General features: G+C 46.1%; 1 protein-coding gene across 2 annotated transcripts in view; it reads right to left on the minus strand.

The window, feature by feature from the left end:
* The window catches only part of SIK3 (SIK family kinase 3), a gene marked incomplete at its 5' end in the record, with an annotated part of 279,640 nt that overhangs the window by 53,249 nt on the left and 210,178 nt on the right, over positions 1-16,213 (minus strand). For both annotated transcript variants that reach the window (XM_079788490.1, XM_079788489.1), the window contains 2 exons: positions 5,850-5,973; positions 7,024-7,148. In XM_079788490.1, the coding sequence (XP_079644616.1) occupies positions 5,850-5,973; positions 7,024-7,148 (249 nt within the window). The remainder of the gene's footprint in view (positions 1-5,849; positions 5,974-7,023; positions 7,149-16,213) is intronic.

The following is a 16,213-nucleotide window of genomic DNA, read 5'->3' on the forward strand; positions in this document are numbered from 1 at the left end:
AGTCCAAATTAGATCAAGTATAGGAAATACTGTGTAAATTCTAAAGCCATACAGAATTGTTATTAATATTATTATTTGAATACAAGTGTACACTCTGGAGAGGTTTTAGTAGTTAGCATTTTAACAAACCTAATCATTTAACACATATTTTGTCCTAAGCCCTGGGTATACAGCACTGAACAAAACCAAAGTCGTATTACCATCAGGAGACAGTGGAAATGGGGTGTGGGGACACATAAATCAATAATGCCAGATGGTGGGAAGTGCTATGAAAAAATAAAGTTGAGAGATGGGAAAGGGTGATGGGGCAGTAAGGAAAGGCCTCTGTGAGGGGACACCTAACCAGAAACCTCAGGTGAGGTGCGGAGGCCAGCCGTGCAAATATTTGAGAGAACAGGAGTGTGTGCTGGACAGGGAGGCCTGTGTGGGTGGAGCTCAGAACCCAAGGTGAAGAGCAGCAGGAAATGAGTTTAAGGGTTAGGAGGGGTGTAGGGGGATCACAGTTGTGCCTTGTAGGCCATAATGACAATGACTATTTGAATTTTATTCTAAGTGTAAATGAAAGTCACTGGAGGTTTAAAGTAGGGTTCCATTTACTATCTACTTACCACTTACTGAGTCCTACCCCATGCCAGACACTGGACTAGGCTCTAGACAACTGTGAGAAAACCACGCTTCATCTTTACGTTCTCTAAGCTCACAGTCTAGAGAAAATAAGGAAGATATATAATGAAAGAAGTAATACAATAAAAAGTTTGTTAAGTCCCATGATTAAAGGTCCAGAGACCCAAAGAATGGTAGAAATGATCTAGATTTATTTCTATCACATCTAATTCTCATTCCAGAATACAGGGGTGGATGGGGTGGTGGGGTGGGGTGTAGGAGGGAACCAGAAGGAAATTAGGGTGACTAGATGTAGAATGGGAGTTAGACTAAAGAGACAAATAGGAGCCAGAGCATAAAGGCATTTCTCTGCCATTGTTTTTTAAAACAGCAGTCATGAGGTGAACTTAGTAAGTTATAATCAGCATTTCTAATGTAACAGAATAATATATATACTGTACATAGTAAAGGCAAATTTTGCTTTGTAAAAAACCTTTTGTTCTATTGTGGACGTGTGTGAATGGGAGGGAGCCTTAGGTCAGAGTATGAAATGTAGTTTTCACCGCGGTGACGATAAAAGTTTGAGAGTTATGTCGGGCCTCAGAGGGAAGGTAGGGGAGGGTGGGGGTAAAGGGGAGAGATCAACCAAAGGACTTGTGTGCAAGCATATGAGCCTAACCAGCAGTTAACGACAACAGGGGGGTGGGGGCATGTGTGGGGAGGGGTGTGGGATGGGAATGGGGGGATGAGGACAAATATGTGATACCTTAATCAATAAAGAAATTTTTTAAAAAAGAAAACTTAATTCAAATAAATAAAATGCAATTATTTGCCTGTCACCATAACCATTATTGCTTGTCTCATTTTCGGTTCTTATAAGTGTATTTCTAATAGCACATGATCTCACTCATCTAGGGGAAATAATGAACAACATAGACTGATGAACAAGAACAGACCCAGAAACAAGGAGGCATGGATCAGACTGTCGGGCCTCAGGGGGAGGGTAGGAAAGGGTGGGGGTAAAGGGGGAGATCAACCAAAGGACTTGCGTGCAGGCATATGAGCCTAACCAGCGGTTAAGGACAACAGGGGGGTGGGGGCATGTGTGGGGAGGGGTGTGGGATGGGAATGGGGGGACGAGGACAAATATGTGATACCTTAATAAAGAAATTAAAAAAAATAAAATAAAATAAATGTTTGAGAGTTAGCACTCTAGTTGCTGTAAGGAGTAAACTTCAGCCTAAAGGCAGTGATAAACCACTGACAAAGTGAAGCTGGAAAGGGACATGATCAGCTGTGTGTGTGTGTGGGGGGGGGGGGCTTTATTTTTCATTCTTTGCAAAGATTACTAACGCAGCAGTGTGGAGATCAGATGAGAGAGGGGCAAAACTGCAGCCATGAATCCATTTATTGGCGACAATTGAATCTAGGCAAGGGCCACCACAGAAATTGCTATCGGAACAGAGGGTTGGATCTATAGGATTTGGTTATACTAGGTAGGCGATGGCGGTGATGAGAGAGGAGAAATCAAGACTAGTTTCTGCCTTCATCTGATGGTGATGCCATTCACTAAATTAGGGAACACAGAATAGAGAAATTTGGGGGACAGGGGGAGTTAAATTCCGTTTTGAAAATGTTTCCGTTGCCCTAGCTGGTTTGGCTCAGTGAATACAGTGTGGCCCTCCAACTGAAGGGTCCTGGGTTCAATTCCAGTCAAGGGCACATAACTCAATTGCAGGCTCACTCTCCACCCCTATGGGAGGCAACCAATTGATGTCTCTCTCTCACACCAATGTTTCTCTCTGTGTCTCTCCCCTTCCCTTCCACTCTCTCTAAAAATCAATGGGAAAATATCCTTGGGTGAGGATGAACAACAACAACAAAAGAACAAAAATATTTCCATGGATGTGAATTGGAGGCATAAAAGTGACACTAATCACAGCAGCAACTAGTTAGATACACAGCCCTTCGTCCTGGAGGAGAGGCCTGGGCCAGAGAGCTGACTGCGCACTATTTGGAGACTGAACATCCATCCCAGAGATCTCTGCGGCATGGCAGTATGACAGATCAGAAAGGTGATCAAAGAAGGGAAGCGTTAAAGGATGAACAGAGAACGAGGAATCTGGAGAGAAGACTGAGAAGGTGCACCCAGAGAGACAGGAGGAAAGTGGAGAGCATGGTGTCTAAGTAGCAACAAGAAAAAAGGTGTTTCAAAAGTAAAGAGTGACTCAACAATAAGAAAACAAACAATTCAATTAAAAAGTAGGCAGAACACTTGGACAGACATATCACCAAATAAGATGTCTATATATATAAAAGGCTAATATGCAAAGTGTCCCCTCGAGAATTTGACCAGGAGCTCGATCACTCACTATGACGTGCACTGACCACCAGGGGGTAGCGTGGAACATGGTGGGCAACCAGCGGTGACGGCAGGGAGCTGAGGGAGCGAGGAAAGGAGGAGGCAGGGAAGCAAGGGGGGCAAAGGGGGGCAGGAACTGCACAGTGGCAGTGCACAGGTGGCAAGGGAAGGAGGAGGTGGGGAGGCGGGGAACCTGATCAGCCCTGATCACCAGCCAGGCCTAGGGACCCTACTGTGCACGAATTTCATGCACTGGGCCTCTAGTATAGATGATAAATGTGCACGTAAAACTGCTCATCATCATACGTCACTAGAGAATTGCAAAATAAAATAAAATACTACCACATATCTATTAAAATATCAAAAACTGAAAGCACTGATAACATCAAATTCTGGTGAGAATGTAGAACAGCAGGACCTCTCCTTCACTGCGGGTGGGAGTGTTGCTTTCTCAGGGAAGGGGTTCCCTGGCTGTACTTTCTAAAATAATCTACCGCAAAAAAAAAATAATAATAAAAATAAAATAAAATAAAATAAAATAATCTACCGCTTCTGTCCCTAACCTCCTTCCCTATTTACCGTTCTCAAAGCACTTATCATTATCTGACATACTATTTATAAATCATTAGTTCTAAGGAACACAGTCAGTTACTCTAAAATGTAATTTCCATGTGCCTCTATTTTGTCCAACCCAAATGGACGTACACTCTGTATGTTATTCCTTAAAATGAAGTCATAATTAAGCAAAACTAAGTAGATTGCTTACTGCATTGTCGCTAAAATGTTATTTTCTTATGTGCATATTAATGGTGATAAAGAAAAACCTAGATTTTGGATATCTGGTATCTCTTTCCAGTGTTAAAATTTTCTAAGAGCTACTTATTCTACTAACCACTCATTTAAAAAAAATACTTATAGTTAATACTTGACACAGGAGGCAAAAACATGCAATGGGGTGAAGATAGCCTATTCAATAAATGGTGCTGGGAAAATTGTATAGATATGTTCAAAAAATGAAATTAGACCACCTCTTTACACCACACACAAGAATAAAGACAAAATGGATTAAAGACTTAAATGTTAGACTAAAAACCATAAAAATCCTAAAAGAAAACATAGGCAGTAAAATATCAGACATCTATCGTAGCAGTATTTTTTGTGATATATCTCCTCAAGCAAGGAAAACAAAAGGAAAATAAACTAATGGGACTATATCAAACTAAAAAGTTTTTGCACACCAAAGCAAACCATCAACCCACTGAATGGGAGAATATATTCACTAATGATATATCTGATAAAAGGTTAATATCCAAAATTCATAAGAAACTTACAAAATTAGATACAAAAAAACCCAATAAATTAAAAAATAAGCAAAGGACCTAAATAGACACTTCTCCAAAGAGGACATACAGATAGCCAAGAGACATGAAAAAACTAGAGGCCCAATGCACGACATTTGTGCACTGGGGGGGAGGGTCCCTCAGCCTGGCCTGCGCCCTCTTGCAGTCTGGGACCCCTTGGGGGATGTCTGACTGACGGTTTAGGCCTGCTCCCTGGAGGAAGCAGGCTTAAGCCGTCAGTCGAACATCCTCACGCCACTGCTGATGCACTCACCAGCCATCAGCCCGGCTTCTGGCTGAGCGGCGCTCCCCCTGTGGGAGCACACTGACCACCAGGAGGCAGCTCCTGCATTGAGCATCTGCCCCCTAGTGGTCAGTGTGCACCATAGTAACTGGTTGTTGATCAATTTGCATATTAGGATTTTATTACATAGGATGCTCAAAGTCACCGAGCATCAGAGAGATGCAAATTAAGATGACAATAAGTTATCACCTCACACCTGTCAGAATGGCTACCATCAACAAATCAACAAATGACAAGTGCTGGCGAGGATGTGGAGAAAAGGGAACCCTCGTGCACTGCTGGTGGGAATGCAGACTGGTGCAGCCATTATGGAAAACAGTACAGAGTTTCCTCAAAAAATTAAATATGGCACTGCCATTTGACCCAGTGATCCCACTCCTAGGAATATATCCTAAGAAACCTGAAACACCAATCAGAAAGGATGGATGCACCCCTATGTTCATAGCAGCACAATTTACCATAGCTAAAATCTGGAAACAGCCCAACTGCTCATTAGTAGCAGAGTGGATTAAAAAGCTGTGGTACATTTACACCACGGAATACTATGCAGCAGTAAGAAAGAAGGGTCTCTTACCCTTTGAGACAGCATGGAGGGACCTGGAGAGTATCATGCTAAGCGAAATAAGTCAGTCAGAGAAAGACAAGTATCACATGATCTCACTCATATGTGGAATCTAATTAGCAAAATAAACAGATGGAGTAGATCTAGAGACATGGAAGCATGGAACAGTGTGGAACCTCGGAGGGAAGGCAGGGGAGGGAGGGTGGGTGAGAAGTAATCAACCAAAGACCTTGTATTAATATATATATAACCCATGGGCACACACAGTAGGGTGGTAAAGGTCTGGGGCGGGGGGTGGGGCTGCCTGCAGGAGGTCAATGGGGGAAAAAGGGGAACATATGTAATACTTTTAACAACAAAGATTAAAAACATAAATTAATTAAATTAGATTTAAGAATAAACATAAATAAAGCTCAGAAGATTTAGTAATTTGCCACATAACACTAGTTGCTATATGCAGAGCCCAGAGCCAAACTCAGACCAACTTAGCAGAGCTCTCCGATGCTGAAGCCTGCACACGGCTCCTATCCAACCTTCCCTCCAGAGGGAACGATTCAGCAAACTGGAGCTAAGAAAGGTTGTTAAATGGGCCCTTTATGCTCCATCACTCAATTCCTAGGATAACATGTCTAACTTTCCATGAAGCCAGTCATAGCTGTGTGTTGACAACACCCTTACCTGTGGACATAAAAAATGGGATGCGGAACTTCCCACTCAACACTCGGGCCCGCAGATTCTGCAGTGTGCTCCCATCAAATGGCAGGGCACCACACACAAGCACGTAGAGGACGACTCCAAGGCTCTGCATCCCAAACAGAGAGTGCATGCAATTATTCGCATCAGAGGAAACAAAGAGGCCATTATAGCATTTGTCTAAAGAATATGTGAGTCACGCACAAGATAATGGAACAAATTTCTTCTTCCTTTTTTTATTTATGAGAAATAATATGGGGCATTGTCAAGGCCAATCATCTTTAGAATCGTTAACATTCTTCTTTGCTTCCAGACATTAGTTTGGGATGTGCAGGAGCAATCTAGAATTGCTCTCAGTATTCATCCTCTAGGAAGATAGCAAGTAGCAACAACAGAATGAATCTGTTCTTGACAAGGGCCCCCACACCCAATTGCCCTTGGTTTTTTCTTTTTGCACAGGCAAAGGGGGAGTTTGAAATCTGTGGCTCAATCCCTAAGACAACCGCTGGGGAAAAGATTGCATAAAGAACTGGGAATTCAGCCCTGGCTGGTTTGGCTCCGTGGACAGAGCGCTGGCCTGCGGACTGAAGGGTCCTGGGTTCGATTTTGATCAAGGGCACATGCCCAGATTGTGAGCATGATTCCCAGAAGTGGGGTGCAGGAGGCAGCTGATCAATGATTCTCTCATCATTGATGTTTCTATCTCCCTCTCCCTCTCCGCTCCTCTCTGAAATCAATAAAATTATATATATATCTATTTTTTTAAAATATATTTTATTGATTTTTTACAGAGGAAGGGAGAGGGAGAGAGAGCCAGAAACACCGATGAGAGAGAAACATCTATCAGCTGCCTCCTGCACACCCCCTACTGGGGATGTGCCCACAACCAAGGTACATGCCCTTGACCAGAATCGAACCTGGGACCCTTGAGTCCTCAGGCCAATGCTCTATCCACTGAGCCAAACCAATTAGGGCAATAAAATTATATTTTTTTAAAAATAAATAATTCTAAAAAAAAAGAAAAAAAGAACTGGGAATTCAAAGAGAGGTGAGCAAGATCTGAATTCTCATGCAACTTTTTGTGTCTCCTGGGATGAAGACAGTTGTCATCAGTCCAGGGTAATTAATGTTATGGGCATAAGAGAAGGCAGTCACATACCCAGATGTCCACTTTGGGCCCATCATACTCCTTTCCTTCAAAGAGTTCAGGTGCAGCATAGGGAGGACTACCACACCAGGTCTTCAGCAGCTGCCCAGGAGTGAAAAGGTTACTGAAGCCAAAATCTAGAACGACAAATGAACATAACTCATGTTATCTTAACCTAGCAAACACTAGCTTCTAATCACTGGAATAAAGGTTCTGAGTCCTTAAGTTTGAATATTCAGTGTGAAAAGAGATCATTCAGAAATTATATAACCAGGCACTTAATCTTAAAATAACAGAGCTATAGATGAGCTGGAATGCAAAAGTTGTCTGGGTAACTAACAATATCATTGGTTTATGTCAGAAAAATAAGCACTGTTCCCTTCAAAAACCTAGGCTGAGTGAGACAAGTGTACTTGATCCTCTAAGGATGAAAATGAAATTGGATAATGATCAATGATAAGACCATATGAGAACCATAAATACATATAAGCCTACTCAACTGGACCCAAAATGTCCTATTACTTTTACTTCCCATGTCAAACACATTTAGACACTGACTTTAAAAATCAGACAAAGTGACATTGTTATTATTATTATTATTATTATTATTATTATTGCTAGAGGCCCGGTGCACAAAATTCATGCACGGGGCGGGGGGTGGGGGCCTTATCCCAGTCTGCACCCTTTCCAATCTGGGACCCCTTGGGGGATGTCTGACTGCCTCTCACAATCCGGGACCACTGGCTCCTAACCTCTCACCTGCCTGCCTGCATGATCTCCCCTAACCACCTCTGCCTGCTTGCCTGATCACCCCTAACTGCTCCCCTACTGGCCTGATCGCCCCTAACTGCCTTTGCCTCACCTTGCACCGGGACCCAGGATTCCCTCCTCTAGCCAGTCGTAGGCACCCAGGACCCAGGCTTCCCTCCCTTGGGCCAGCTGCAGGCACCCAGGACCGGGGCCGGCTTCGCCTGGGCCGGCTGAAGCCACAGGGGACTGTGGGGTGGGCAGCTTGTCCCTCTCCCAGGTCAGGCCGCAGGGGCAGGCGCAGGCGCAGCCACTGGCACCTGGGACCGTGGGGCATGTGGCTTGTCCCTCTCCCGGGCTGCAGTCCCAGCCACTGGGGTCCGGGACCATGGGGCAGGAGGCTTGTCCCTCTCCTGGGCCGCAGCCTGGCTGGTCTCCATTCCTTTCTTGCGAGCTCATTTGTGCCTGGCTGGTCCCCACTCCTCTCTCCCCAGTGTTGAGTGTCTGAGCAGTTACGACGTGAGGGTGTGACGACGTGAGGGCGTGATGACCATTTGCATATTAGCTCCTTACTAGTGGCCCGGTACACGAAATTCATGCACATTAAAAAGGAATTAGAGGAAATATTTTAATATTGCTATCTGCCCTTTCTCTATAATACAAGTGTCAGAGTTAAAAGAAAATTAATAAATTTATATGAAAATCTCCCTCCTGGAAAAGTCTGGGGCACGCTGTGGGACCCAGAGTCAAGTCCTTGCTCACCTGCGTGCGCCTCAAAATTGCGCAAGACCTAGACCCGGCCAGCCCCACCCTCGTCAAGTACCACCAGGTGAGGGGGAGGCGCAGCCTCAGGTCCTCCGTCAAGCCCCGCTGGGCAGACGGTGCAGCCTCAGAATCCCTGACCTGGCGCTGGGGCAGGGTGTGTGGCCACAGGTCTCCCAGTCCCAGCATGGGGGGGCCCGGACTCAGGTCCCCTGGCCCTGGTGCTGGGGTGGGGGTGTGGCCTCAGGTCCCCTGTCCCCAGCAAGAGGGCATGATGGTGTGACAACCATTTGCATATTAGCTCTTTATTATATAGAACTAGAGGCTCAGTGCATGAAATTCATGCATAGGGATTGGGGGACCCTCAGCCTGGCCTGCACCTCTCCAATCCAGGACCCCTTGGGGGATGTCCGACTGCCTCTCACAATCCAGGACCATTGACTCCTTACTGCTCGCCTGCCTACCTGCCTGATCTCCCTTAACCCCTCTGCCTGCCTGCTTGATCTTCCATAACCACCTCTACCTGCCTGCTGATCCTCCCTAACCACCTCTGCCTGCCTGCCTGATCGCCCCTAACTGCTCTCCTACTGGCCTGATCACCCCTAACTGCCTGTGCCTCGCCCCATACCCAGGACCCAGGATTCCCTCCTCTGGCTGGTCACAGGCACTCGGGACTCAGGCTTCCCTCCCTCTGGCTGGCCACAGGCACCCAGAACCTAGGCCGGCTTCGCCCAGGCCAGCGCAGCCGCAGGAGACCATGGGCAGATGGCTTCGCCTGGACCACAGCCACAGGCACCCGGAACCGCGGGGCGAGTGGCTTGTCCCTCTCCTGGGCCACAGCCTGGCTGGTACCTATTCCGCTCTCGCAAGCTCATTTGTGCCTGGCTGGTCCCCATTTCTCTCTTGTGAGCTCATTTGTGCCTGGCTGGTCCCCATTCCTCTCTGGTGAGCTCATTTGTGCCTGGCTGGTCCCCATTCCTCTCTGGTGAGCTCATTTGTGCCTGGCTGGTCCCCATTCCTCTCTCTCCAGTGTTGAGTGTCTGAGCTGTTACAGTATGACGGCATGAGGGCGTGATAACCATTTGCATATTAGCTCTTTATTATATAGGACTAGAGGACCAGTGCATGAAATTCATGAATGGGGGGGGGGGGTCCCCTCATCCCAGCCTGCACCCTTTCCAATCCGGGACCCCTTGGGGGATGTCTGGCTGCCAGTTTAGGCCCGATCCCCTAAACCGGCAGTCGGACAACCCTCTCACAATCCTGGACCACTGGCTCCGAATTGCTCACTTGCCTGCCTGCCCGCCCCTAACTGCCCCCCCCTTCCAGCCTGGTTGTCCCCAACTGCCCCCCTCTGCTGGCCTGGTCACCCCTAACTGCCCCCCTCCCACTGCTGGCCTGGTCGCCTGCAACACTCCCTCCTGCCAGCCTGGTCGCCCCATGTGCTGTTCAGTCGTTTGGTCGTCCCTCACTAACCCCCCTGTCGGCCTGTTCACCTCACACAGCCTGCTTGTTCAGTCGTTTGGTCGTCCCTCACTAACCCCTGCCGGCCTGTTCACCCCAGGCAGCCTGCTTGTTCAGTCGTTTGTCGTCCCTCACTAACCCCTGCCAGCCTGGTCGTAGGCAGCCATCTTGTGAGGGTGTGAGGGTCAATGTGCATATTACCTCTTTATTATATAGAATTATTAAAGCTGTTTATTCAAAATAAAGAATATGCAACTTGTTTATAAACTAGAGGCCCAGTGCATGAAATTTGTGCACGGGTAGGGTCCCTAGGCCTGGCCGGTGATCAGGGCCAATCGGGGCCTTCTGGCTGCTGGCCGGGGTCTCCCTTCCCCAGCTGCTGGCTGCCGACCAGGGCTTTTCTTAATTCTGCACCACCCTCTGGTGGTCAGCGCACATCATAGCGAGCAAGCAAACTCCCAGTCTCCTGGTCGAACTCCTGAGGGGACACTTTGCATATTAGCCTTTTATATATGTAGACTGAACAAAAAATGGTTACATTTTAGCTTCAACTTCCCTCCTTCTTGTCTCCACCTCCCACTGTTTAAAGAGAGAGGAGAGCCCTAGCCAGTTTGGCTCAGTGGATAGAGGGTTGGCCTGCGGACTGAAGGGTCCTGGGTTCGATTCTGGTCAAGGGCACATGCCTGGGTTGTGGGCTCAATCCCCAGTAGGGGACATGCAGGAGGCAGCCAATCAGTGATTCTCTATCATCATTGAGCAAGAAGGTAACGATATGATTTGTATAACATTCTCTCTCTCACCCTCTCCATTCCTCTCTGAAATCAATTATATATATACACATATATTAAAAACAGAAGAGAGTAGATGGCAGATAGAAGGAATGAAGTTTGGGGAGGAATACTAAGAAAATGAGCAAGCATGGCAGGCCAAAGCATAGCGAGTCACTGACTTATAAGTACTTTTATGTTTATCACTATTTATACGAACAACTCCTATGTATGCCACACTGGAATTCCCTCCTGCCCCAGACCTCCCACGTTCCCTGAGGTCACAGCATCTGAAAGTCTTCCCCTTCCTAGTTTTACTCTCATTAACAACCCTATCCCCATTGCTGTCTGGTTTTCTTCTTTCTCCCACCTACAGAAGGTGAGCTCTATCTCAAGAGGCAGGCGCTGACTCTGTCCTGGCTCGACATTTGTTCTCAGGGTTAACTCTTCTGGTACCATAGTTCCTACTCTCATTTATTTGGTAATAACTCTCCAGATTTGTATCTCTGACTCAAGTTGCAACTCTTAAGTTCTTGGCATGAACTTCTAATCCTTGCCTAGAAAGAAACACCTCAAACTCATCCAACTCACCATTTCCCAAAATCAAGCCTGCTCTTCCAGTGCTATCCCCATGGTCATCAATGGCATTCCCAACCCAGTCACTAGGCACACAAGAGTCACCGTTCTTTCCTTCCTCACTGCCTAGTTTAAACTGGTAAAACTCGACTTCTCCTACCCCGTAACTGTGCCCTGAATCCATCTCCTCCTTTCTCTTTACATCCCCACCATCTCAGTTCATACTCTTATCATCTCTGACATAGATTGATGCTATTGCTTATTACCTGTACCTATTAGTCCTAAGCCAACCATTCATTGCACAATGAATGTTACACAAATCATATTGTTACCTACTTGCTCAAAAACATTTGGTGGCTCCGTTCTGCTTACAGATTAGTCTAAACTTCTCAGCACTGTCATTTAAGGTCCTTCACCATCCAATTCCACCTTACCTTTCCCACCTATCCCTGGTCATTCTAGTATTAATAGCCTACTTATATCCTGTGTTCATGTGCCTTACTTTTGCTATTTCCTTTCTGGGCCTTGCCTTTATCTTTCCTTTCCACATTTGAAATATCACTCTGTTTCAAGGTCCAGTCAAGTATTACTTCCTGTATGAAGCCTTAACTGACATCCACCACAAATACCATGCCTATGGCTTCCTCCTCTGTGCCTCCACGTCCTTTGTTTATACCTCTACATCCCTTATATCACACTTAGTTATATTATTGTGTTTATTCCCTCAAAGAGTCAGTAAGTGGGAGAGATATATTTTCATTTGTCCTAACCTACACAGTGTTTTCATACACAGCAGGGATTCAAGAAAGGGCCACTAAACTGAACTGTAATAAAGTCACTGGGCCAATCCTCTCATCACCACCTCATACTGATAATGGCAGCTGGCCAGCTAGGAGCCACTACCTCCTTGCGATCCCTCCTAAGGTTCTAAAATTAACCTAATGATACAAGGGGGTAGAGGTGAGGGCCATTATTAGAATCCCATTCTAGTTACTTCTTTGAGAAATCAAATGCTCTCATTCCTCAATGGAAAATAAATGTCTCTTTGGTTAAAAGGAGGCCAAACAATGCATTAAAACCAGTTGACTTTAAATTTTCCTAATAAGTACCTGAAAATATACAGGAAATTTCTCACTTGAATCACAAATGCTCTATGTGTAGATAATAACCTTTCTATCCTTTCACGCTGCTGGGCAGGGGAGGCACAAAGTTAATGGCATGTGCTTGTTTATTATATCTACCAAACAGGAAATCTTTGCAAAGGAGGTGATATCAAAGAGAACTATCTTAAGCTATGGCTACAGGCTAAGATTGTCAATAGGTGTTTATATGAGAAATGAGTGCACAAGAATGAATGATATGATTACGCCCTGACAATTAGAGAGGCCACATCTGAGGAAGCACCTGCTTCCACAGCATGTCATAGACAACAGCTAGTTTCCACAGCTAGACCCAATGACCAACAACAAGATTCATCCAAAAGCCCCACCCCTTTGCTCTTATTTCCTACTAGAGGCCCGGTGCACAAAATTCATGCATGGGTAGGGTCCCTAGGCCTGGCCGGCGATCAGGGCCGATCGGGGCCTTCCTTCCGGCTGCTGGCCAGGGCCTTCCTTTGTTCTGTGCTGCCCCTTGGTGGTCAGCACACGTCATAGCAAGCGATAGAACTCCCAGTTTCCTGGTCGAACTCCCGCAAGGACACATTACATATTAGTCTTTTATATATAGATAGATAGGTAGATAGATAGATAGATATAGATATAGATATAGATATAGATATAGATATATAGATATAGATATATAGATATAGATATAGATTAGAGGCCCAGTGCATGAAATTCGTGCACGGGGGCGACGGGGGATACCTCACCCTGGCCTGCACCCTCTCCAATCCAAGACCCCTCGGGGGATGTCCGACTGCCTCTCGCAATCGGGGACTGCTGGCTCCTAAATGCTTGCCTGCCTGCCTGCCTGATCGCCCCTAGCCACCTCTGCCTACCTGATTGCTCCAACCACCTCTGCCTGCCTGCCTTATCACACCTAACTGCTCCCCTACTGGCCCGATCGCCCCTAACTGTTCCCCTGCTGCCCTGATCACCCCTAACTGCCTCTGCCTCGCCCCGCACCTGGGACCCAGGATTCCCTCCTCCGGCCGGTTGCAGGCATCCGGGACCCAGGCCGGCTTCGCCCGGGCCAGCCGCAGTTGCAGGGGACCGTGGGCAGGTGGCTTCGCCTGGGCTGCAGCTGCAGGTGCCCAGGACCACAGGGTGGGTGGCTTGTCCCTCTCCCGGGTCACAGGTGGAGGGGCAGGCACAGCCCCTGACGCCTGGGACCGCAGGGTGGGCGGCTCACCCCTCTCCCGGGCCGCAGCCCCAGGCACTGGCGCCCGGGACTGCAGATGGCTTGTCCCTCTCCCGGGCACAGCCGCTGGTACCCGGGACCGAGGGAGGGCTGCTTGTCCTTCACCTGGGCCGCAGCCTGGCTGGTCCCCATTCTCTCCCGTGAACTCATTTGTGCCTGGCTGGTCCCCATTCTTCTCTCCCCAGTGTTGAGTGTCTGAGCCTGAGCTGTTATGGCATGACAGTGTGAGGGCATGATGACCATTTGCATATTAGCTCTTTATTATATAGGCCTAGAGGCCTGTTGCACAAAATTTGTGCATGGGGGTGGTCCCTCAGCCTGGCCTGCACCCTCTCGCAATCTGGGACCACTGGCTCCTAACTGCCTCTGCCTGCCTGCCCGATTGCCCCTAACCACTTGCCAGCCTGCCTGATCGCCCCTAACTGCTCACCTGCCTACCTGATCACCCCTAACTGCCTCTGCCTCGGCCCCCACACCCGAGACCCAGGTTTCCTTCCTCCAGCCAGCTGCAGGCAACTGGGACCCGGGCTTCCCTCCCTCTGGCCAGCTGCAGGCACCCGGGACCCGGGCCAGCTTCGCCCGGGCCAGCTGAAGGCACCTGGGACCCCAGGTGGCACTGCCTGGGCAGGCACCCAGGAGCCCTGGCTTTGTCAGGAAGGACGTCAAAATGACATCCGGAAGACGACTGGTCTATCTGGTCTAATTAGTATATTATCCTTTTATTAGTATAGATTGCATACCAAGCAAAAATCTTCTAGTCCTGTACAGGGGTCTCCTACAGTTATTTCAAGTATTGTTCTTATTCCTTAAAGAGTATTATGCTAAGTGAAATAGTCAAAGAAAAACAAATACCATATGATTTCAATTACATGTGAAATCTAAAGAATAAATGAACAAAACAGACTCAGAGAACAGACTGACACTGCCAGAGGGGAGGGTGTTTAAGGGGGCTGATTGAAAAAGGTGAAGGGATTGATAAGTACAGGTTGGTAGTTACAATATAGTCATGAGGATGTAAAGTACAGTACAGGGAATCTAGTCAGTAATATTGCCAAGTGGGGTTTGAAACACTGAGGGGGTCACTTGGTGAAGTATGTGATTGTCTAACCACTATGCTGTACACCTGAAACTAATACAAAGTAATACTGAATGTAAACTGTAATTAAAAATAAAATAAAATATCCTGGTGGGCAGCTCAGTGGGTTGGAATGTCCTTCCGATATGCCAAGGTCTGGTCAGAGCACATACAAGAATCAACCAGTGAATGCATAAATGAGTAGAACAACAAATTGATGTTTCTCTCTCTTCCTCCCTTGCTTCTACCTTCTCTTCCTTCCTCCCTTTCTCTAAAATAAATAAAAATTAAAAAAACAAAAAAAGAAATAGTCACGAGGATGTAGGTATAGGATAGGAAATATAGTCAATTATAGTGTAACTAGTGGCCCGGTGCATGAAATTTGTGCACATTAAAAGGGAATTAGAGGAAATATTTTAATATTGCTATTTGCCTTTTCTCTATAATAAAAGTGTCAGATATGAAAGGAAATTAGTAACATATATATGAAAATCTCCCTCCTGGCAATCTGGGGCGCACTGTGGCACCCCAAGTCAAGTACCCGCCCACCTGTGCATGCCTCAAAATCACGCGAGACCCAGACTGGGCCGGCCCTGCAGAGCAAGGGCTGCAACCTCAGGTCCCCTGGCCTGGCCTCAGGTCCCCCGGCCCCGGCACAAGGGCGTGAGGGCGTGAAGGTGCAACAACCATTTGCATATTAGCTCTGTATTACATAGGATAGCTATCTGTGGTGTCAGATGGGTACTAGACTGATGAAGTTATATAAATGTCTAGTCATATGTTTTACACCTGAAACATAATACTGTGTCAACTATAAATTAAAAATAAATTTTAGAAAAGAAAAATATCACCAATATGGAATAAATTAGTACATTATGACATATATACTTGATATGCAATCATTAAAAATGATTATATGAAGAAGCATGAGGAAACATCTGATATAATATAAAGGATAAAAACTGCACATAAAATTACATATACACTGACTATAATTATGGAAAAATACATAAAGAACAAAAGAAATACACTCAAAATGATAAGTTTTGGATGTGGGATTCCAGTTTAAATATTTAAAAATCTTTTATTGTTTAAATTTCCTATAATATGCTTATATTATTCTATAATTATAAAGACTTTAAAGTATCATCTTAAATAAAAAATAAAATATTGAACAGTTCGTTTCTGAAAATTCTCAGGTAGGAAATGCCTGAAAAGCTACTTTATATCCCTTACTTTTATTTACTGGCAACAGGAAAGATTTATAACCTACAGCTTCAGCATTAAAATGATGAATATTCTAAAGTTACAGAAGAAGAGGGAGAAACAACAGAAGAAACTGGTTAAGATGGGTACTCAACAGAAGCCATTGGGTGGAGTTGTTCTCACCATGTGGCCTTATGGTAATTTATTTCTCCACTTACTAATGGCTCCTAACATAATTTGTTAA

This window comes from Cnephaeus nilssonii (assembly GCF_951640355.1).
Source record: "Cnephaeus nilssonii genome assembly, chromosome: 13".
In the NCBI taxonomy this organism is placed as follows: Eukaryota; Metazoa; Chordata; class Mammalia; order Chiroptera; family Vespertilionidae; genus Cnephaeus; species Cnephaeus nilssonii.